Source organism: Salmo salar, chromosome ssa25, assembly GCF_905237065.1.
Source record: "Salmo salar chromosome ssa25, Ssal_v3.1, whole genome shotgun sequence".
Lineage (NCBI taxonomy): Eukaryota > Metazoa > Chordata > Actinopteri > Salmoniformes > Salmonidae > Salmo > Salmo salar.
The window spans coordinates 47684946-47708731 of record NC_059466.1 but is presented as its reverse complement, the minus strand read 5'-3'; the positions used below and the strand labels follow the sequence as shown (position 1 = coordinate 47708731).

The 23786-nt window shown below is 43.5% G+C and overlaps 1 protein-coding gene across 1 annotated transcript in view; it reads left to right on the top strand.

Annotated features, from left to right (window-relative positions):
* The window catches only part of LOC106586892 (syntaxin-binding protein 5-like), a 252842-nt gene extending 229296 nt beyond the window's left edge, over nt 1-23546 (top strand). The window contains exons 21-26 of the mRNA XM_014174622.2: nt 6819-7055; nt 13139-13502; nt 13679-13844; nt 17850-17961; nt 20019-20239; nt 20365-23546. Of these exons, the coding sequence (XP_014030097.1) occupies nt 6819-7055; nt 13139-13502; nt 13679-13844; nt 17850-17961; nt 20019-20239; nt 20365-20406 (1142 nt within the window). The 3' untranslated portion in view covers nt 20407-23546. The remainder of the gene's footprint in view (nt 1-6818; nt 7056-13138; nt 13503-13678; nt 13845-17849; nt 17962-20018; nt 20240-20364) is intronic.
* The last annotated feature ends 240 nt before the right edge of the window (nt 23547-23786 follow it).

The window sequence follows — 23786 nt, the reverse complement described above, 5'->3', positions numbered from 1 at the left end:
AAAAAGTAGTAAGTAGTTGACAAGAGGCTAAAATGCTAAAGTTGTCTATAATGAGATTCAAGCTCGCAAACTTCGGGTTGCTAGACATTCACATTATACGCCTACCCATCCACCCTGACCAACCATTTTTGCCTTAAGTAACCATCTGTCTTATTTAACCATACCAAACATAACATATTATACTAAAGTGAGTGTCTCGGATTTACGTACAGAATAATACAAAATTCTCCAAGACCAGGTTAGTTTATTAGGGATAGAAATGGAATGAGAGAGATGGAACACTAAGGACGGAACACTAAGGACGGAACACTAAAGGACGGAACACTAAGGACGGAACACTAAAGGACGGAACACTAAAGGACGGAACACTAAAGGACGGAACACTAAGGACGGAACACTAAAGGACGGAACACTAAAGGACGGAACACTAAGGACGGAACACAAAAGGGCGGAACACTAAAGGACGGAACACTAAAGGACGGAACACTAAGGACGGAACACAAAAGGACGGAACACTTAGGACGGAACACTAAGGGACGGAACACTAAAGGACGGAACACTAAAGGACGGAACACTAAAGGACGGAACACTAAAGGACGGAACACTTAGGACGGAACACTAAGGGACGGAACACTAAAGGACGGAACACTAAAGGACGGAACACTAAAGGACGGAACACTAAGGACGGAACACTAAAGGACGGAACACTAAGGACGGAACACTAAAGGACGGAACACTAAAGGACGGAACACTAAAGGACGGAACACTCAGCCGTGGCGGTTGGTACCGTTTAAGATGAGGGAAGAATACTTTTTTATGAGCATGGCCTTATTTCTATTATAGCATATTGGATGACTGTTATTCATATTCCATTCACCCAGTTCAATGTAACATCGATAGATTTAGGCTGCTACGTGATACACAACGTTTCCCTGTACCCATCATGAGTTTCTACAACCTAGCCTATTAATGAAAGTTTACAATGTAGGTGCACAGTTCGAAAGAATTTTGAGTAATCAAGGTGACAGACACTGACACATTCAACACCACCTTGCACACTCTTGCCTGCATCTAATTGATCTAGGGTGTAATAATTTAGTCCAACAGTTGCAAACGAGAGTTTCTATTGGACAAATTCAGGTATGTTTATCCTCGTTTCGTTCCATATGGTTCCTTTTAAGAAACATTTTTCAACAGAATTGGCAGAATGGTAGGCTGTCATTGTAAATAAGAATTTCTTCTTAACTGACATGCCTAGTTAAATAAAATAAATAAATCAATACATTGAAAAAATGAATGCACCCCCGATCAAACACAGTTCACTTTCATAGCAGCCACATACAAACAGCATGATTACTTTGCTTGTTGTATATAGAATTCCTTATTGCAACTATCTACGCGCTCTCCTCCTCTCACCATTTCCCGTCGCTTGTGGACTTCAGTGCACAACACATTAGCTATCTGTCACCAGACGGAAAAAAAACTTTCCCAGCCAAACCTTCATATCATGACCACTAACCGCTACACAAAGCCTACATAGTTGTCACGTCAGAGTCAACATAGCTACAAGAACTAACACGTTAGTAAACCCGCTACAATCACGCAGTACAGTGTTCAGTCAGCAAGCCATTTAGCAGTTACACCGACGGGCCCCGGTGGCAAAAAAATGAATAAAACCAAAAGCTTACCTTGACTTGGAAGAGTTCCGGTGTTGGCTAGCCATAGCTAACATAGAATCCCTCTCTGTTTGAGCCGGGTATTTGAGTAGGCTAAATTAGCTAGTTGCATTCGCTAGCTAAGTGAAAGTGAAAGAAAAAATAAATATAACTAGCTCTCTCTCTCTCTCTCTCTTGCTTTTCCTTAATTTTGGAAGTAGATTCTTGAAGTCAATATCCCCCGAGCTGCTACACCACAGTGCCACAGTGCTGCTGAGGTTACTGTAGACACTTCATTGCAAAACAGTGTGTTTTAATCAGTTCTTTGGTGATGTGAATATATTTATAGTTTTTTTTATTTTTATGTTTCACTATTTTTATTTTGCTGAAATTCACTGAGGAGGATGGTCCTCCCCTTCGTCCTCTGAGGAACCTCTACTGATATACACACACACACCAGGATACTACGCAGAAATAATTTAGTTCAGTTCGCTGTCACTCAGAACCTTGACATCTGTTCAGAACGGAATGAAATCACAGCAGGATGTGTGACAGACTTTCCGAGAGTAGTTAACTGAATACGTTGGCAATCACAGTTGTCAGAGTAGTTAACTAAACCAGGCAACGCAACACACACACACACACACCAGGTGACACACCCACACACACACCATAGAAAGGGGACAGGCACAATGTAAACAACACCGCCATGCCTCCCTGTCTGACAGAGAATGAAATATTAAAGCAATGCAACATGAGAGGCAATTATGGACTCTTCCTATAGTTACAGCTTCAGCATTGTCCGGTGCGTACTATTTTGTTGATATAGAAACATGTAATGGACAGCACTCTCCAAGGTGTATACACTTTCTAGTGCTTATCCTAGTTATTATCTGAAATGACATCCTTGTGCTTATCCTAGTTATTCTATGAAACTACTTCCTAGTGCTTATCCTAGTTATTCTATGAAACTACTTCCTAATGCTTATCCTAGTTATTCTATGAAACTACTTCCTAATGCTTATCCTAGTTATTCTATGAAACTACTTCCTAGTGCTTAGCCTAGTTATTCTATGAAACTTTTCGCCTCTCCACTATAAAGTCAGTCTGTCCTCGTCTCTCCACTATAATGTCTGTCTGTCCTCGTCTCTCCACTGTAATGTCTGTCTGTCCTCGTCTCTCCACTATAATGTCTGTCTGTCCTCGTCTCTCCACTGTAATGTCTGTCTGTCCTCGTCTCTCCACTATAAAGTCTTTCTGTCCTCGTCTCTCCACTATAAAGTCTGTCTGTCCTCGTCACTCCACTATAATGTCTGTCTGTCCTCGTCTCTCCACTGTAATGTCTGTCTGTCCTCGTCTCTCCACTGTAATGTCTGTCTGTCCTCGTCTCTCCACTATAAAGTCTTTCTGTCCTCGTCTCTCCACTATAATGTCTGTCTGTCCTCGTCTCTCCACTATAATATCTGTCTGTCCTCGTCTCTCCACTGTAATGTCTGTCTGTCCTCGTCTCTCCACTGTAATGTCTGTCTGTCCTCGTCTCTCCACTATAATGTCTGTCTGTCCTCGTCTCTCCACTGTAATGTCTGTCTGTCCTCGTCTCTCCACTGTAATGTCTGTATATGTCTGCATTGCCCTCCCTCCCTCCCTCCATCTCTTCCTCTCTCCTCCTCCCCTCCCTCCTCCCTCCCTCCATCTCTTCCTCCCACCATCTCTTCCTCTCTCCTCCTCCTCCCCTCCCTCCCTCCATCTCTTACTCTCTCCTCCTCCCCTCCCTCCCTCCATCTCTTACTCTCTCCTCCTCCCCTCCCTCTTTCCCTTCCTCTCTCCTCCTCACCTTCTTCCTAATAAATCCCTGATTGGACTCCTTGGGGGTACCAGTGTCCTGTCAGAGTGCCACTGTGAGTGACTTTCATTAGCTAACACCCCACAGGCTCTATCGTGCACAAACACTACCCAGAAACACAGAGCAGAAATTAGATGCCACTCTGGCCACAGTCCAGACACACACAGCAGAAATGAGATGCCTCTCTGGCCATAGCCCAGACAACAAAAGCCATTGTGATCCCAGTGTCAATGCTAGCAGGCAGCGTCGTAACGCAGCGTCGCATCGCCCTGAACATGGAACAGTTGTAGTGCAGCCTAGCGGGATGTATTACAGTTCACCACCATATTTATTAGTCACAGAAACATGTTCCACTTGTCTTGTGTGTTCTGTGGATGTTGGAATATCCAGCTGTAGAAACACATAAAGTGGCTTTGTCTGTCTATCTTAGGTGGGGTGTCTATCTTAGGGGGGGTGTCTATCTTAGGTGGGGTGTCTATCTTATGGGGGGTGTCTATCTTAGGGGGGGTGTCTATCTCGGGGGGTGTCTATCTCGGGGGGTGTCTATCTCGGGGAGGGGGTGTCTATCTCGGGAGGTGTGTCTATCTCGGGGAGGGGTGTCTATCTCGGGGGTGTCTATCTCGGGGGGTGTCTATCTCGGGAGGTGTGTCTATCTCGGGGGGAGTGTCTATCTCGGGGGAGTGTCTATCTCGGGGGAGTGTCTATCTCGGGAGGGGTGTCTATCTCGGGGAGGGGTGTCTATCTCGGGAGGTGTGTCTATCTCGGGGAGGTGTGTCTATCTCGGGGAGGTGTGTCTATCTCGGGGAGGTGTGTCTATCTCGGGGAGGGGTGTCTATCTCGGGGAGGGGTGTCTATCTCGGGGAGGGGTGTCTATCTCGGGGAGGGGTGTCTATCTCGGGGAGGAGTGTCTATCTCGGGGAGGGGTGTCTATCTCGGGAGGGTGTCTATCTCAGGGGGAGTGTCTATCTTTCTCAGGGGATATGCGACATGTAAAATGGCAACAACAACAAAAAATATTATTCTATCTTTAATAGAAGAATGGGGGTTAGGCAGCCATGTTGGTTTTTTTGTGAGAAAATAAGTTACATCATCTCTTTCTGGCATTTGGTTTATTCTACCACTGCTCTCCTTGCTGAGTTATATCTTTTCTCTTCCTTTCTGGTTTTCTCTGGTATTGCTGGGTGTCTGTCCTGTCCGCTGGCTGGTTGTCTGGAGGCTGGTTCTCTGGCTGGCTGGCTGGTTGTCTGGCTGGCTGGCTGGCTGGTTTGGCTGGTTGTCTGGCTGGCTGGTTGTCTGGCTGGCTGGTTGTCTGTCTGGCTGGCTGGTTGTCTGGCTGGCTGGCTGGTTGTCTGGCTGGTTGTCTGGCTGGTTTGGCTGGTTGTCTGGCTGGCTGGTTGGCTGGCGGGCTGGCTGGTTGTCTGGAGGCTCGTTGTCTGGCTGGCTGGTTGTCTGGCTGGCCGGTTGTCTGGCTGGCCGGTTGTCTGGCAGATGGTTGTCTGGAGGCTGCTTTCTCTGTCTGGCTTGGTTGGTGTTGGTGTTGTGATGGGATGGGGGACTAGGTGTGTCCAGGAGTGCTTCAGCAGTTCTATGGAGTCAGTATGTACTCCCACAATACAACTGGCGCGAGAGAGTTAAGGTGGACGACACAACATCCCACTGTCCCCACTCCGTTTCATCAGTCGGTACGTCAGTCCGTCTTTCCGTTGGCCCCACGTTGCTCTGTCCCCCTCTACGTCCCGTCTAAAGACACACTCGTTGCTCTTATCCTGGGGGTTGGCAGGCTGAACACGGCTATGTACTGTAGGTATACACTGTCCTGTATCTATCCACGGACTTATAGTAGTGCTGTGTCCAATGAACAGCTTTCCTGTATATGCCTGCGTAGTGTACTATACTAATGTCTACTTGTCATACACAGTCGTAGACATAGAGAGTCTGTGTCCTGTGGTTGTATATTGTCTGTGTCCTGTGGTTGTATATTGTCTGTGACCTGTGGTTGTATATTGTCTGTGACCTGTAGTTGTATATTGTCTGTGTCCTGTGGTTGTATATTGTCTGTGACCTGTAGTTGTATATTGTCTGTGACCTGTAGTTGTATATTGTCTGTGACCTGTAGTTGTATATTGTCTGTGTCCTGTAGTTGTATATTGTCTGTGACCTGTAGTTGTATATTGTCTGTGACCTGTGGTTGTATATTGTCTGTGACCTGTAGTTGTATATTGTCTGTGACCTGTAGTTGTATATTGTCTGTGACCTGTAGTTGTATATTGTCTGTGACCTGTAGTTGTATATTGTCTGTGACCTGTAGTTGTATATTGTCTGTGACCTGTAGTTGTATATTGTCTGTGACCTGTAGTTGTATATTGTCTGTGACCTGTAGTTGTATATTGTCTGTGACCTGTAGTTGTATATTGTCTGTGACCTGTAGTTGTATATTGTCTGTGACCTGTAGTTGTATATTGTCTGTGACCTGTAGTTGTATATTGTCTGTGACCTGTAGTTGTATATTGTCTGTGACCTGTAGTTGTATATTGTCTGTGACCTGTAGTTGTATATTGTCTGTGACCTCCATGTTGTTTGTTCACCTGATAATCCAAGACGTTGTTAAATATCACGACTGGTAGAAAGATAATTTTTTGGGTGCTATTTACATTTTTCTGTATTTTATTTTCTAGTGTTTGTGAAGACAGATTTGGGCAGCGTCTTCAGTATGCTTAGAGACGTTTCCAATCTGTTTGAATGAAAATATTAACAATGAACCTTTGAGCGATGCAGACATCACTCGCTGTTGTTATGTTGTAAAGTCTGCAGCGTCTGGATCACAAAGCCCAGGCAGCAGACATCACGTAGTCAGGTCATTGAGAAGTACAGGAGTCATTGTTGAGCAATACATAAATACTTTAATGGTGGAGGCTGAAGCTATAAACATGTAATAGACGATCTGAATGGGTAGCAAGGTAACGGGACAACACAATATATGTGTTTGATGTGATGTTTGTGTGTATGTGAGTGCTCCTGTTTTGTGTGTGTGTGTGTGTGTGTGTGTGTGTGTGTGTGTGTGTGTGTGTGTGTGTGTGTGTGTGTGTGTGTGTGTGTGTGTGTGTGTGTGTGTGTGTGTGTGTGAATATTTGATTCCATTCCAGCTCACACTGTCAAGATCACTTGACTGCTCGTTGTCTCTCCCCCTTTTCTCTTTCTCGCTCTCGGTCTCTCTCTCTGTGTCTCTCTCTACTGTCTAAGCTCTCTCTCTCGCTCTCTCTCCCCCTCTTCCTCTCTCTGTCTCTCTGTCTCATTGTGTCTGTGTGTCTCCTGTAAAGCAGAAAGCAGAGAGAATTCGTTCAGCCGCTCGCGGAGCTCCAGTGTGTCCAGTATCGACCGCGACACCAAGGAAGCGGTGACCACGCTGCAGTTTGGAGAGTCCTACGGTCGTAAAGCTGACTCCCTGCCCACCGCCTGCCTGTGGGTGGGCACCAGCCTGGGTGTGGTCCTCCTACTGCCCATATCCATCCCCACAGAGAAGGAGAGGCTGGAGGAGCCTGTCACCATGGGGCCCAGCGGTGAGCCTGCTCTGGGGGAAGAATGGCCTTGATGTGGCCTGCCTTAGCCTACTTTATTTTGCTGTCTAAGCAATGACATTAGACATGATAGTAATGGAGAAATGACTGACTGACTCACAGGGTGCTGACGTTATTCATATGCTAATGGAGTGTGATAATATTAATTTGCCGGCGCATATTGATTTTCTCTCCACCTACTGTCTCATTCTTCTGTGTCATCCTACTGTCTCGTTCTTCTCTGTCCTCCTACTGTCTCATTCTTCTCTATCCTCCTCTCTCATTCTTCTCTGTCCTCCTACTGTCTCGTTCTTCCCTGTCCTCCTACTGTCTCGTTCTTCTCTGTCCTCCTACTGTCTCGTTCTTCTCTGTCCTCCTACTGTCTCGTTCTTCTCTGTCCTCCTACTGTCTCGTTCTTCTCTGTCCTCCTACTGTCTCGTTCTTCTCTGTCCTCCTACTGTCTCGTTCTTCTCTGTCCTCCTACTGTCTCGTTCTTCTCTGTCCTCCTACTATCTCGTTCTTCTCTGTCCTCCTTCCCTCTCATTCTTCTATATCCTCCTCCTCTCTCATTCTTCTCTGTCCTCCTACTGTCTCGTTCTTCTCTGTCCTCCTACTGTCTCGTTCTTCTCTAGGTTCTAGTTTTGTATTTCTCGGTTGGGTTTTGTTTGGGATGATCTCCAATTAGAGGCAGCTGGTCATCGTTGTCTCTAATTGGAGATCATACTTTAGTAGGTGGTTTTCCCACCTGGGTTTGTGGGAGATTGTTTTTGAGTTAGTGTATGTTTCACCTCTGCGTCACGGTTTGTTGTTTTTGTTCTTTAGTATATTTGTATGTATTGCATAGCTTCACAGTTTAATAATAAATATGTGGAACGATAATCACGCTACACTTTGGTCCGCTTCATCCTACGACAACCGTGACAGAATCTCCCACCACCAAAGGACCAAGCAGCGTGGAATGGACCAGTGGACATGGGAGGAGATGCTGGACGGGAAAGGACCCTGGAGGCAGGCTGGGGAGTATCGCCATCCTAAAGAGGAGATTGAGGCAGCAAAAGCAGAGCGCCGATATTACGAGGCACTATACCAACCACGAGGCAAGTGCGATAGGCAGCCCCCAATTTTTTTGGGGGGGAGGGACACGGGGAGATTGGCAGAGTCAGGGTGGAGACCTGAGCCAACTCCTCGTGCTTACCATGGGGAGTGAGTGAAGAAGCAAGCACTGTGTTATGCGGTGATGCACACTGTGTCACCAGTGCGCATTCTCAGCCCGGTGCAATCTGTGCCCGCGCCCCGCATTTGTCGAGCTAGGTTGAGCATTCAGCCAGGAAGGGTGGTGCCAGCTCAGCGCTCCTGGTCTCCAGTTCACCTTCTCGGTCCAGGATATCCTGCGCCGGCTCTGCACACTGTATCGCCAGTGCCCAGTGGGTCCTGTGCCAGCACCCCGCATTTGCCTGGCGAAAGTAAGCGTCCCGCCAGGACGGGTTGTGCCAGCTTTATGCTCGAAACCTCCAGTGCGCCTCCACGGCCCAGTATATCCTGTGTCTGCCCCACGTACCCGGCCTCCAGTGAGTCTATCCAGCCTGGTACGCCCTGTTCCTGCTCCTCGCACTTGCCCTGAGGTGCGTGTCACCAGTCTGGTGCCACCTGTGCCAGCCCCACACATCAGGCCTCCAGTGCGCCTGCCCAGTCCGGGGTGTACTGTTCCTGCTCCCCGCACTCGCCCTGAGGTGCGTGTTACCAGTCTGGCGCCACCTGTGCCAGCCCCACGCATCAGGCCTCCAGTGCGCATTCCCAGTCCAGAGCTTCCGGCGACAGTTCCCAGTCCAGAGCTTCCGGCGACAGTTCCCAGTCCAGAGCTTCCGGCGACAGTTTCCAGTTCAGAGCTTCCGGAGACAGTTCCCAGTCCAGAGCTTCTGGGGACAGTTCCCAGTCCAGAGCTTCTGGCGACAGTTCCCAGTCCAGAGCTTCTGGCGACAGTTCCCAGTCCAGAGCTTCTGGCGACAGTTCCCAGTCCAGAGCTTCTGGCGACAATTCCCAGTCCAGAGCTTCCGGCGACAGTTCCCAGTACAGAACCTCCGGCGACGATCCAGGGTCCGGTGACACAAAAGCAGAGGGATCAACGGGCGGAGCGGGGGTTACGCCCTGAACGGGGGGGGTTACGCCCTGATCCGCGGGATGAGAAGGTTCTGCGTACTGCACCAGAGCCGCCATAGACATTAGTCACCCACCCTACCGTCCCAGTTTTTTTTTTTTGTGTGTTCGGAGTCCGCACCTTTGGGGGGGGGGGTACTGTCACGTCCTGACCATAGAAAACTGTTATTTTCTATGGTGGAGTAGGTCAGGGCGTGACAGGTTTTTTTTCTAGTTTAGATTTTCTATGTTAGGTTCTAGTTTTGTATTTCTATGTTGGGTTTTGTTTGGGATGATTTCCAATTAGAGCTGGTCATCATTGTCTCTAATTGGAGATCATACTTTAGGTGTTTTTCCCACCTGGGTTTGTGGGAGATTGTTTTTGAGTTAGTGTATGTTTCACATCTGCGTCACAGTTTGTTGTTTTTGTTCTCTAGTTTATTTGTATGTATTGCATAGTTTCACAGTTTACTAATAAATATGTGGAACGATATTCACGCTGCACTTTGGTCTGCTTCATCCTACGACAACCGTGACAAGTTGTGTCGAAATATATTGGCCCGATTGCACTTTTCTTGAATCATTCCTTAAATAATTTATTGGAAATGTATTGAAATTGGATCCAAAATAATTATGTTCTCCACACACTGCTATTGGATTTTCAGCAATTCAGAGACAATTTAATGTTTTTATTTTGAACACAAAGACAAATAGTATGGACCAAATTATTGGCAGCCCGGAGCTAGTACTGGATTGCACAGATTTTGGCCAAGATAACTGCCAACAAACACTTGTTGTAGCCAACTGAGCTTGCTGCACCTTTCTGTTGGCAATTTGGACCACTTTTCGTCAGGAAACTGCTCAAATACTTTAATGTTTGAGGGGTGCCCTCCACTGTGTTCAGATCTCGCTGTAGGTTTTGAATGTGACTCAGATCTGGACTATTGGCTGATCACTCCAGAACAGTCCAGCATCTCTTCTTGAACCATTCCATAGTGCTTCTGATGTGTGTTGGGGGTTGTCCTGCTTGAAGACCCACAACCTTTAACAGAGATACAGTTTTTGGACACTGGGTTGATCACTGCACTCCAAAACACCTTGATAATCTGATGATTTCATGACGTCTTGCACATGTTCAAGACCTCTAGTACCAGAGGCAGCAAACACTTAATTTGTTCATTGGTAAACATAGGAAGACCCCACTGCTGAAGGAGACACAAGAACGCCTGAATGAAACTTCTCAAAAACCCAACTAAACAAGCCTAAGTCCTGGGGAAAAATCCTCTGTGGACCAATTAAACAAAATTGAAGCTCTTTGGCAATTCAGATCAGTTTACTGATGACTAAATGAAGAACGACAACCAAATTAACGCTGTGCAACCAAGTACTAGCTCCAGGGTGTCAATAATTTCGTCCATGCCATTTATCTTTATTTTCTAAATTAAAATTGAAAACATAAGTTTACAAAAATAAAATAAGTTCTGCAATGTTGACAATCAAGTGGTAAGTTTTACAAAAAATGTCAACTTATTTTTATTTTATTTTACCTTTATTTAACTAGGCAAGTCAGTTAAGGACAAATTCTTATATTCAATGACGTCCTAGGAACAGTGGGTTAACTGCCTTGTTCAGGGGCAGAACTACAGATTTGTACCTTGTCAGCTCGGGGATATGAACTTGCAACCTTTCGGTTACTAGTCCAACGCTCTAACGCTTATTTGAGAACAAATAGGGAATCATTTAAGGAAAGTGCAAGGTGCCAATATTTTTGTCCACAGCTATATATAGACATCTATTACACATTTGAGAACAGCCATAATGATGACACTACAATATTTCTGTTTACGTGCATCTATCGTGATACCTAAAATATGAGCTTTTGCATAACATCACATGAATGCGTTATAGATCCACTACATGACCAACAGTATGTGGAAACCTGGTCGTCAAACATCTCATTCCAAAATCATGGGCATTAATATGGAGTTGCCCCCCCCCCGTCCTTTTGCTGCTATAACAGCCTCCACCTTTCTGGGAAGGCTTTCCTCTTGATGTTGGAACATTGCTGCAGTGACTTTCTTCCAGAGCATTAGTGAGGTCGGGCACTGACGTTGGGCGATTAAGCTTGGCTCGCAGTCGGCGTTCAAATTCAATCCACAGGTTTTCGAAGGGGTTAATGTCAGGCCAGTCAAGTGTTCCCACACCGATCTCGATAAACCATTTCTGACCTCGCTTTGTGCATTGTCATGCTGAAACAGGAAAGGGCCTTCCCCAAACTGTTGCCACAATGTTGGAGGCACAGAATCATCTGGAATGTCATTGGATGTTGTATCATTAAGATTTCCCTTCACTGGAACTAAGGCGCCTAGCCTGAACCATGAAAAACAGCCCCAGACCGTTATTCCTCCTCCACCAAACTGTACAGTTGGTACTATGCATTGGGACAGGTAGCGTTTTCCTGGCATCCACCAAATCCAGATTTGTTCCCCGGACCGCCAGATGGTGAAGCGTGATTCATCACTCCAGACAATGTGTTTCCACTGCTCCAGATTCCAATGGCGGCGAGCTTTCCACCACTCCAGCCGACGCTTGGCATTTGGCATTGTGCATGGTGATCTTAGGCTTGTGTACGGCTGCTCGTCCGTCCGTGAAAACCCATTTCACAAAGCGCCCGACGAACAGTTCTTGTGCTAACGTTACTTCCAGAGGCAGTTTGGAAGTCGGTAGTGAGCGTTGTAACCGGAGGACAGATGATTTTTTTAGGCGGTGCATGCTTTATCACTCGGCGGTGTGATTTTATACACTTCATCAGCAACGGCTGTGGCTGAAATAGCCCAATCCACCAATTTGAAGTGGTGTCCACATACTTTTGTATTTTTATATATATATATATATATATATATATATATATATATATATATTCTATCAGCTATAGATCTATTTAATTAACCTTCAATAATGTGGTTTGGATCTGTTATAACACATTCATTAAATTATTATCGAAGTCAAATTAAAATGTTATTTGTGACATGCTTTGTAAACAACAGGTGTAAACTAATAGTGAAACGCTTACTTACTGCCCCTTCCCAATGCAGAGATAAAGAAAATAGACAAATAATAGAAAAGTAATAATAAATACACAATGAGTAACAATGACTTTATACAGGAAGTACCAGGTAATAACTTAGCTTTATACAGGAAGTACCAGGTAATAACTTGGCTTTATACACTGGGTACCAGGTAATAACTTGGCTTTATACAGGAAGTACCAGGTAATAACTTGGCTTTATACACTGGGTACCAGGTAATAACTTGGCTTTATACACTGGGTACCAGGTAATAACTTGGCTATATACACGGGGTACCAGGTAATAACTTGGCTATATACACGGGGTACCAGGTAATAACTTGGCTATATACACGGGGTACCAGGTAATAACTTGGCTATATACACGGGGTACTAGGTAATAACTTGGCTTTATACACTGGGTACCAGTACCGAGACAATGAGCAGGGGTACGAGGTAATAACATGGCTATATACAAGGGGTACCAGGTAATAACATGGCTATATACACGGGGTACCAGTACCGAGACAATGTGCCGGGGTACGAGGTAATAACATGGCTATATACAAAGGGTACCAGTACCTAGACATTGTGCAGGGGTACGAGGTAATTGAGGTAAATATGTACATATAACTAGGAATAAAGTGACTAGGTAACAGGATAGACAATAAACAGTAACAGCAGTATACGTGATGAGTCAAAAGAGTTAGTACAAAAAGGGTCAATGCAGATAGTCCAGGTAGCTATTTGGTTAACTATTTAACTAACTATATAGAAGTCTTATGGCTAAGGGGTAGAACCTGTTCAGGGTCCTAGATGTGTAATGAATGCATTATGGTGTATGTAGTGAAGGTCAATTGTTACCAAAACAACATCTCCCCTCTAGGTACCATCCTGATGCTGAAGGGCTCAGTGCTATGCTTTTCCTTCCTGGACTGTGGGGGCACTCTTATCCAGAGTCCCTACGAGGTATGGCAGGAACCCAACGTCCCCGAGGACCCCGACGAGCCCCGCAGGCGCAAGCTGGTCAACTTATCCCCACTGTCTTCCCAGGAGGCATGTGGGGACGGTCACCTGGCCGTGGTGTGTTCTGAGAAACAGGCCAAGGTCATCCTCATGCCTACCCAGGCTGTCCTGTTCACACACAACGTCACAGAGTCTTCCTTCCTCCTGCGGGCTGACGTTGTCTCCGTCTGCAACAGCGTCTGCCTGGCCTGCTTCTGCGCCAACGGACACGTCATGACCCTCAGGTTTACAGTCTGTTTGTCTCTGTTATGAAGCTGTCTTGGTTGTGTACACTTGATGACACCTCATTGGAGGAAAAATACCATTTGTTCTGTTCTGTTCTGAGATTACTTCTACAACTACTACTACCACCCTTTTGAGAATGTTTTTTTTCTTTCTCTCTGTTGTCGTCTCCTCCCAGTTTGCCCAGTCTTAGACTCCTAATGGATACTAACTACCTTCCCCTGACGGACGTGCGTATCGCCCGCACCTTCGTCTTCACCAACGGCGGTCAGGCTCTGTACCTGACCTCTCCTACAGAGATACAGCGCATCGCATACAGCCAAGAGATGACGGACAACCTGCAGGTCAGCACCCGTCTGTGCGTCTGTCTGTCTGTGTGCTTTTTCTCCCACTGTGAATGTTTTTGTGTGTCTGTACACACCGTTTTGTACACACCGTTTTGTTAGTGGATTGCAGCATAATTGACGATGTCCCTCTACTTGTTTGTTTGTGTGAGTGTTCAACAGAGTGGGTTCACACAGGATATGTGTTGGGTATCCCATTGCACTGTAGCCATGACAACACGTTGCATCCTGCCACTTTGGCAGAGTGATTTGTCAGGGCCGCTGGTGCAGTAAATATACGGACGCCATAGTTGATACCTTTAGTAAAGCCCAGTCGTGACAATGACCCTTGAAATGAAACGTCACACTTGTCATGTGTGGTTTTAGCTCAACTGTGCTGAATCCATGGTGGAGTGTGTGTGTGTGTGTGTGTGTGTGTGTGTGTGTGTGTGTGTGTGTGTGTGTGTGTGTGTGTGTGTGTGTGTGTGTGTGTGCGTGTGCGTGTGGGCGCGCGTGTGCTCCAGCTCCAGACATGTAGCCTCTCTACCAGCAGCAACATGACTGAACATGCTGCATAACCACACTGCCATCTGCTGGCACAGTAAAACACCAACACTGTTATGCTCCTCTGCGAGCTTCCTTTTCAAATTGGCTCACCGTCGTCGTTGACTTTTCCCTCAAATACATTATTTTTAACATATTTTTATCAACTATTGCCAACTTGCCATCCCATCATGCCAAAAAATTATAGTGTGTGAAATCTGCTGTTACCATCTGTGTATTTTGGTATGACTGTGTTACTATGTGTATATTTTGGTATGACTGTGTTACTATGTGTGTATTTTGGTATGACTGTGTGTGGTGGCTAATATCTGCATTACCAAATGAGGAGAGTTACAAACTTCACACACCAGTCAGAGTTATACTTAAACTACATATTTAATAATTAAGAGCTTTTGCAAAAGCACTTTGACTTTCAATGATGAGCTATCTCTAATGAACCGTTGAAAAGTGACTACACAAAAGTACAAAGATCTTTTATAGCCAAGATCCACCCCTCTCAACGTACATGATGAACAACAGATCTTAGGAACTGTTCACAAAGGAACCTTATACTTGAGAAAGGAGTATCCCTTAGCCAGATAACATTCGCTATAAATTATCGTTCAGTTTGGTCCCTATGACGAGGTTCTAATCTCGTTCCTGGTACTTCATAGTACAAAAACACCAACTCATCCAATGGCATATATCAATTGTCAACTCTAGATACTCCCATCTCAAGTAAACCCCTCTTGACTCCACTCCTGGACAAACTCACTGAGGGGAGTGACTTGCGCACAGACATTGTGGAGACAAATAATTGGTTCCCCATTAATCACGCCATCCCTTCATATGGTTTAAGAATAGGTAAAGACACATTCACATATGAAGACAATGTTCCATTCTGTCCTCCTCCCTGTCTGATATTCTGCATAGCAACAGAGATACGTCAAAGACAAGTCTGACCTCTCCCCTCTCTGGGCCCCAAGTGACTGAGCCCCAGCTAAGGGACAAGTGCAACTGCCAACATTCATTATCCAAAGGGACACTTTCTAATGACAAGTATCTCACATAAGCATTTTATGCAAATAAAACATCTTAATTATCTATGTTACCCAACTAATTCTGATTCATCCGCCACATGTGTTACAGTACTATGTGTATATTTTGGTATGACTGTGTTACTATGCGTGTATATTGGTATGAATGTGTTACTATGTGTATATATTGGTATGACTGTGTTATTATGTGTGTATTTTGGTATGACTGTGTTACTATGTGTGTATTTTGGTATGACTGTGTTACAGTACTATCTGTATATTTTGATATGACTGTGTTAATATGTGTTTATATTGGTATGACTGTGTTACTATGTGTTTATATTGATATGACTGTTACTATGTGTATATATTGATATGACTGTGATACTATGTGTTTATATTGATATGACTGTGTTACTATGTGTTTATATTGATATGACTGTTACTATGTGTATATATTGATATGACTGTGTTAATATGTGTTTATATTGGTATGACTGTGTTACTATGTGTTTATATTGATATGACTGTTACTATGTGTATATATTGATATGACTGTGATACTATGTGTTTATATTGATATGACTGTGATACTATGTGTCTATATTGGTATGACTGTGTTACTATGTGTTTATATTGGTATGACTGTGTTACTATGTGTATATATTGGTATGACTGTGTTATTATGTGTTTATATTGGTATGACTGTGTTAATATGTGTTTATATTGGTATGACTGTGTTACTATGTGTTTATATTGGTATGACTGTGTTACTATGTGTATATATTGGTATGACTGTGTTACTATGTGTATATATTGATATGACTGTGATACTATGTGTATATATTGGTATGACTGTGTTACTATGTGTTTATATTGGTATGACTGTGTTACTATGTGTATATATTGGTATGACTGTGTTACTATGTGTTTATATTGGTATGACTGTGTTACTATGTGTATATATTGGTATGACTGTGTTACTATGTGTATATATTGGTATGACTGTGTTACTATGTGTGTATTTTGGTATGACTGTGTTACTATGTGTGTATTTTGGTATGACTGTGTTACAGTACTATGTGTATATTTTGATATGACTGTGTTACTATGTGTATATATTGGTATGACCTGTGTTAATATGTGTATATATTAGTATGACTGTGTTAATATGTGTATATATTGATATGACTGTGTTACTATGTGTATATATTGATATGACTGTGTTACTATGTGTATATATTGGTATGACTGTGTTATTATGTGTTTATATTGGTATGACTGTGTTAATATGTGTTTATATTGGTATGACTGTGTTACTATGTGTTTATATTGGTATGACTGTGTTACTATGTGTATATATTGGTATGACTGTGTTACTATGTGTATATATTGATATGACTGTGATACTATGTGTATATATTGGTATGACTGTGTTACTATGTGTTTATATTGGTATGACTGTGTTACTATGTGTATATATTGGTATGACTGTGTTACTATGTGTTTATATTGGTATGACTGTGTTACTATGTGTATATATTGGTATGACTGTGTTACTATGTGTATATATTGGTATGACTGTGTTACTATGTGTGTATTTTGGTATGACTGTGTTACTATGTGTGTATTTTGGTATGACTGTGTTACAGTACTATGTGTATATTTTGATATGACTGTGTTACTATGTGTATATATTGGTATGACCTGTGTTAATATGTGTATATATTAGTATGACTGTGTTAATATGTGTATATATTGATATGACTGTGTTACTATGTGTATATATTGGTATGACTGTGTTACTATGTGTTTATTTTGGTATGACTGTGTTACAGTACTATGTGTATATATTGATATGACTGTGTTACTATGTGTATATATTGGTATGACTGTTACTATGTGTATATATTGGTATGACTGTGTTACTATGTGTCTATATTGGTATGACTGTTACTACAGTGAGGGAAAAAAGTATTTGATCCCCTGCTGATTTTGTACGTTTGCCCACTGACAAAGAAATTATCAGTCTATAATTTTAATGGTAGGTTTATTTGAACAGTGAGAGACAGAATCATTTCTTTGTCAGATGGCAAACGTACAAAATCAGCAGGGGATCAAATACTTTTTTCCCTCACTGTATGTGTATATATTGGTATGACTGTTACTATGTGTCTATATTGGTATGACTGTAATCTAGTTCTTGGTTCAATGTTGTTATCAGCTCACTAACTGATGATTCAATATGACATTGTTGCTGTCTGTCTGTCTGTCTGTCTGTCTGTCTGTCTGTCTGTCTGTCTGTCTGTCTGTCTGTCTGTCTGTCTGTCTGTCTGTCTGTCTGTCTGTCTGTCTGTCTGTCTGTCTGTCTGTCTGTCTGTCTGTCTGTCTGTCTGTCTGTCTGTCTGTCTGTCTGTCTGTTAATATATGTGGTGTGTTGTTTCAGGACATGCTGGGTGAGCTCTTCACTCCTATAGAAACGCCAGAGGCCCAGAACAAAGGATTCCTCAAGGGCTTCTTCGGGGGCAATACCCAGACCTTCGACAGAGAAGAGCTGTGTAGGTCACATTCTAGATGTTGTGTGTTTTAGTGCGTGTTGTTTATGTTTGTGAGAGGCAGTTTGTGAGAGACAGTTTGTGAGAGACAGTTTGTGAGAGACAATTGGTGAGAGACAGTTTGTGAGAGACATGTTGGTTTTACAGACTCAGTCAGGGAGAGGTTGAAAATGTCAGTGAAGACACTTTCCAGTTGGTCAGCGCATGCTCGGAGTTCACGTCCTGGTAATCCGTCTGGCCCTGCGGCCTTGTGAATGTTGACCTGTTTAAAGGTCTTGCTCACATCGGCTACGGAAAGCGTGATCACACAGTCGTCCAGAACAGCTGGTGCTCTCATGCATGCTTCAGTGTTGCTTAACTCGAAGCGAGCATAGAAGTTATTTAGCTCATCTGGTAGGCTCGTGTCACTGGGCAGCTCGCGGCTGTGCTTCCCTTTGTAGTCTGTAATAGTTTGCAAGCCCTGCCACATCCGATGAGCGTTTGAGCCGTTGTAGTACAATTCGATCTTAGTCCTGTATTGACGCTTTGCCTGTTTGATGGTTCGTCGGAGGGCATAGCAGCATTTCTTATAACCGTCTGGGCTAGAGTCCTGCACCTTGAAAGCGGAGGCTCTATCCTTTAGCTCAGTGCGGATGTTGCCTTTTTTGGTATGATTGTGTTACTATGTGTTTATTTTGGTTCAATATGTCTGTCTGTCTGTCTGTCTGTCTGTCTGTCTGTCTGTCTGTCTGTCTGTCTGTCTGTCTGTCTGTCTGTCTGTGAGACAGTTTGTGAGAATGTCAAATTTAATCAATAAGGCACGAGGGGGTGTGGTATATGGCCACGACACAACACGGTGTGCCTGGATACTACCCTTTGTCGTGGTATATTGGCCATATACTACAAACCCCCAAGGTGCCTTATTGCTATTATAAACTGGTTACAGATGTAATTAGAACAGGAAAAAGACATGTTTTGTCATACCCGTGGTATGATGTCTGATATACCACTGCTTTCAGCCAATCAGCATTCAGGGCTCAAACCACCCAGTTTATATTATGTCTATATACAGTGTTGTAACGATGTGCAAATAGTAAAAATACAAAAGGGAAAATAAATAAGCATAAATATGGGTTGTATTTACAATGGTGTTTGTTCTTCACTGGTTGACCTTTTCTTGTGGCAACAGGTCACAAATGTTGCTGCTGTGATGACACACCGTAGTATTTCACCCAATAGATATGGGAGTTTATCAAAATTGGATTTGTTTTCGAATTCTTTGTGGGTCTATGTAATCTGAGGGAAATATGTGTCTCTAATATGGTCATACATTTGGCAGGATGTTAGGAAGTGTAGCTCAGTTTCCATCTCATTTTGTAGGCAGTGTGCACATAGTCTGTCTTCTCTTGAGAGCCAGGTCTGCCTACGGCGGCCTTTCTCAATAGCAAGGCTTTGCTCACTGAATCTGTACATAGTCAAAGCTTTCCTTAAGTTTGGGTCAGTCACAGTGGTCAGGTATTCTGCCACTGTGTACTCTCTGTTTAGGGACAAGTAGCAATCTAGTTTGCTCGGTTTTTTGGTAAATTCTTTCCAATGTGTCAAGTAATTCTCTTTTTGTTTTCTCATGATTTGGTTGGGTCTAGTTGTGTTGCTGTCATGGTTCTCTGTTGGATCTGTTTGTGTTTGTGAACAGAGCCCCAGGACCAGCTTGCTTAGGGGACTCTTCTCCAGGTTAATCTCTCTGTAGGTGATGGCTTTGTTATGGAAGGTTTAGGAATCACTTTGTTTTAGGTGGTTGTGTCTTTTATGGATTTGGATAATTAGTCCCTCTCCTCTCCTCTCCTCTCCTCTCCTCTCCTCTCCTCTCCTCTCCTCTCCTCTCCTCTCCTCTCTCCTCTCCTCTCCTCTCCTCTCCTCTCCTCTCCTCTCCTCTCCTCTCCTCTCCTCTCCTCTCCTCTCCTCTCTCTCCTCTCTCTCTCTCTCTCTCTCTCTCTCTCTCTCTCTCTCTCTCTCTCCTCTCTCTCTTTCCTCTCTCTATCTCTCTCTCTCTCTCTCTATCCCCCTCCTCCTCTCCTCTGTAGTTGGGGAGGCAGCAGCAGGTAAGGCCTCTCGGAGCCTGGCCCAGCACATCCCTGGTCCAATGGGATTGGAGAACGTGAGGGCTGCAGCCGGCGGGGTGGTGGGGGACCTGGCCCGAGCCCGCATCGCCCTGGAGCAGAGAGGAGAGAGACTGGGAGAGCTGGAGGAACGCACCACCCTCATGTTAAAAAGCGCAGAGACCTTCTCAACACACGCCCACCAGGTACGGCTGAGCCAGCCAGCCAGCTAGTGATTGTGTGATGGAGAAACATGGAGAAATGAAGAGGGGTATGTTGTAAAGTTATCCTTCCCCTGTGTCTCTGTCTTTGTTCTATCTGTCCTCTACAGGTAATGCTGAAACACAAGGACAAGAAATGGTATCAACTTTAAAGTAGGACAGCGGGCCACGACTGCTGATGCTTTGCTGGGACATGGACCATCACTCTACAGATGAGAGAAAGAGAAAGAGAAATAGAAAGAGAGCGAGAGAGAGAGAAATTACTTTGTGTTTATGGGCCTCTCTGCAGGATGTCTGTACATCATTGTCACAAGACTTGGACAGAGGGCGGTCACTGAGATGGACACAGACCAGGAAGTACGTTGGTAAGACAGGGGAACCCAGGAAGTGGATGATGACAGTCCATCAGTGTGTGGGGGTGGGTTACCCAGATCTTGCTGTGTAGATACTCTAACGTTATGAAACCAACGAGACTGCATTAAACAAAATGGATGACTACTGATAACATACAACTGCCATATCAAAAAGCAGCATGCTACTTTAAGAAATACTAAATATAATGTGTATTTAATAATATAAGCCAACAAAAGAAAGTGTGATTTTTTTTTTAAATATTTTTTGAAATATGAAAATATATATATATATAAAAATGAAAATGTATGCCTGCATTGCTATAAAGCCAAACGTTTTTTTGTTGCCTTCTTTATAACTCTCATGAGGTTTTTTTAACACATATAATTTCTGTATCAACACTTTATTTTCCCAATATTATACTCATGATGATATTCATATTCCATCAAATCTCTTGGGTCTAAACAGTGCAACAAAACAAAAACACAAGTCTTTCAAAACGTATTACACATTCTGAACGACTACACTTCACCAACACTCATTTCATTCTGTTGTGTGCTGCTACTTACAGTACTTTACCTGTTAGCTAAAACATTTCAGCCACATGATGGAAATGTATGAACACAGAGAACAGATGTGTAATGTGTGAATGGTAATAAGTTGTGTTGGCTGAGGGGCCGTGGTGAAAGTAGCCTGTGTTGGCTGAGGGGCCGTGGTGAAAGTAGCCTGTGTTGGCTGAGGGGCCGTGGTGAAAGTAGCCTGTGTTGGCTGAGGGGCCGTGGTGAAAGTAGCCTGTGTTGGCTGAGGGGCCGTGGTGAAAGTAGCCTGTGTTGGCTGAGGGGCCGTGGTGAAAGTAGCCTGTTATTGAGTGTGTTTATATTTATAAAAAATGATTATTCACGTGCCATATAATCAATACTGGCCAAGCCCTTTACTTTAAACTAGCAAAGAGTTAGTCTATGTGGTAATATTGATGTTTGCTGTAGATGAGATTGGGGGAGACTAACCTTTCAGTATGGTCATTGATTGGTCGTCTTTCGTTGTCAACTGAGTTTCTGGTTCTTTTGACAGAATTCTGATATTCTTCTTTTTTTTTCCTGTTTTGTTTCGTTGGTGTTTTGTATAGTTCTTCACTGGGAATCTTCTGCCTGTCTTTGTCATATCGTGTATGAGTTGGTTAAGTCAGTGTGTGACTCACACACGCCCATGTAAAGACAAAAAAAAAACTCTTACACTTTCTTCTGCCGAAAAGCAATTCAACATGAATGAAGCCCACGGACGGAGGAGTGTATCATAAACATGTTATTGTGGATGGCTGGGAGTGTATCATAAACATGTTATTGTGGATGGCTGGGAGTGTATCATAAACATGTTATTGTGGATGGCTGGGAGTGTATCATAAACATGTTATTGTGGATGGCTGGGAGTGTATCATAAACATGTTATTCTGGATGGCTGGGAGTGTATCATAAACATGTTATTGTGGATGGCTGGTAGTGTCTCCGGACTGGTACTCTCTTATTAAATAAGAGTAGGCCTAGCTAGAAGACTTGAGTTATAGTGTGGTCCATTTAAACACTACTACCAACCCAGAACAGAGGTATCCTTCGTTCGGTGCGTTTGCCTGCTGGATACAATCTAGTAGTAGCCTACCGTCGTCAGCCTTGCAGTGTCAGTCGTCATTGGCACCGATAGTATACAGGCCTTCTATGTCACATATAATGAATTCAGACTGGTATGAATTTTAAGCAAATATGATTTGTTTTACTTGTCTGTTTTTCTTGATGACCTTAAATGTAACCCATGTTACCCTTTTAGTGGATAGTGGTAGCGTCTTCTCTCCTGAAGATTGTTCTATGATATTGTGTTACTGTTGTTGTTATTGTTGTTGTTATTGTACAAGTCAATAAATGTACACGTAACACTGACAAATCCTCACTGGTCAAAAAGTGACATGACTACACCATTGTTTTTTTTCTCTACAGTTTCTAAATGTTATGTTAGTATTTTCAAATAATACACAAGTCAAAATGATTGTTATGACCACAAAAATCACTCACCCTCCCTCACCGATGCTCAAATGTCCACCTATGTCCACCCTGCCTTGAACCACAGAAGGATTGTTACCATAACCATACAGTCACCATTCTCCCACACAGAATATGTTACACAACAACAATATAGCTCACACACACACACACACACACACACACACACACACACAGGTTAAAACGTGTACCATCGCTATTAATTTGACTCTGCTTCTTCTCAGGCTAGTGAGACATTCCTGAAGGAAAGACAACCTACTGTGCTGAGAGCAAGTCAGTCCCAGAGCTCATATCATACAGCGTTGGATTCTAAAGCCTGCTACTACAGTATTTGGTGGCTTTACAGGCTAATGTGAAGGACATTGTCCATAACTGAGTGTGGTGGTCATAGAAATATAGTCTATAGATTATATCTCAGTATTTACTTTACTGTCCATTAGATTTGTGTTTGAGTTAGTAACAGTGCAGTTAACTTCAATGGCTGAGAAAAATAAAAAATATTCTACCGACTGACAAACAGGGTGTTTTTAGTATGTTTTGGGATTTTCTATCAACTGTACAACAACTCTAGCTTAGGATATTGTTTTTCTGTAGATGTTGTTACCTACCTGTTTAATGAATCATGCTACTGAACCTGATTTATTATGGTTCTGTCCAATGTCACTGGAACCCCTGGTCCAAACAAACTGTTGTTTCCAGACCAAGACAACCGTTTGGTTCTTTTCTCAACAATGGCAGCAAAAGTTTGTCTTGTTTAAGTGGATTCTACCACCTGTTGATCTTGTTGATATTATAGTAGGATATTAGAGATTACAGAGAAAAAAAATAACTGAAAATGTTTTTTGTTGTTGATGCAAATGGAACATTGAAATAAACATTGATTGATGTACACACACCAGATAACACTGTACTGCTTTGTTACCCAGTCTAACTTTGTGTGAAGTACTTCTACACACCAGATAACACTGTACTGCTTTGTTACCCAGTCTAACTTTGTGTGAAGTACTTCTACACACCAGATAGGACTGTACTGCTTTGTTACCCAGTCTAACTTTGTGTGAAGTACTGCTACACACTAATTAGATCAGCTGTTGTATGGAGCCGTAACTATCGTAGCGAACGGCAGGGTAGGG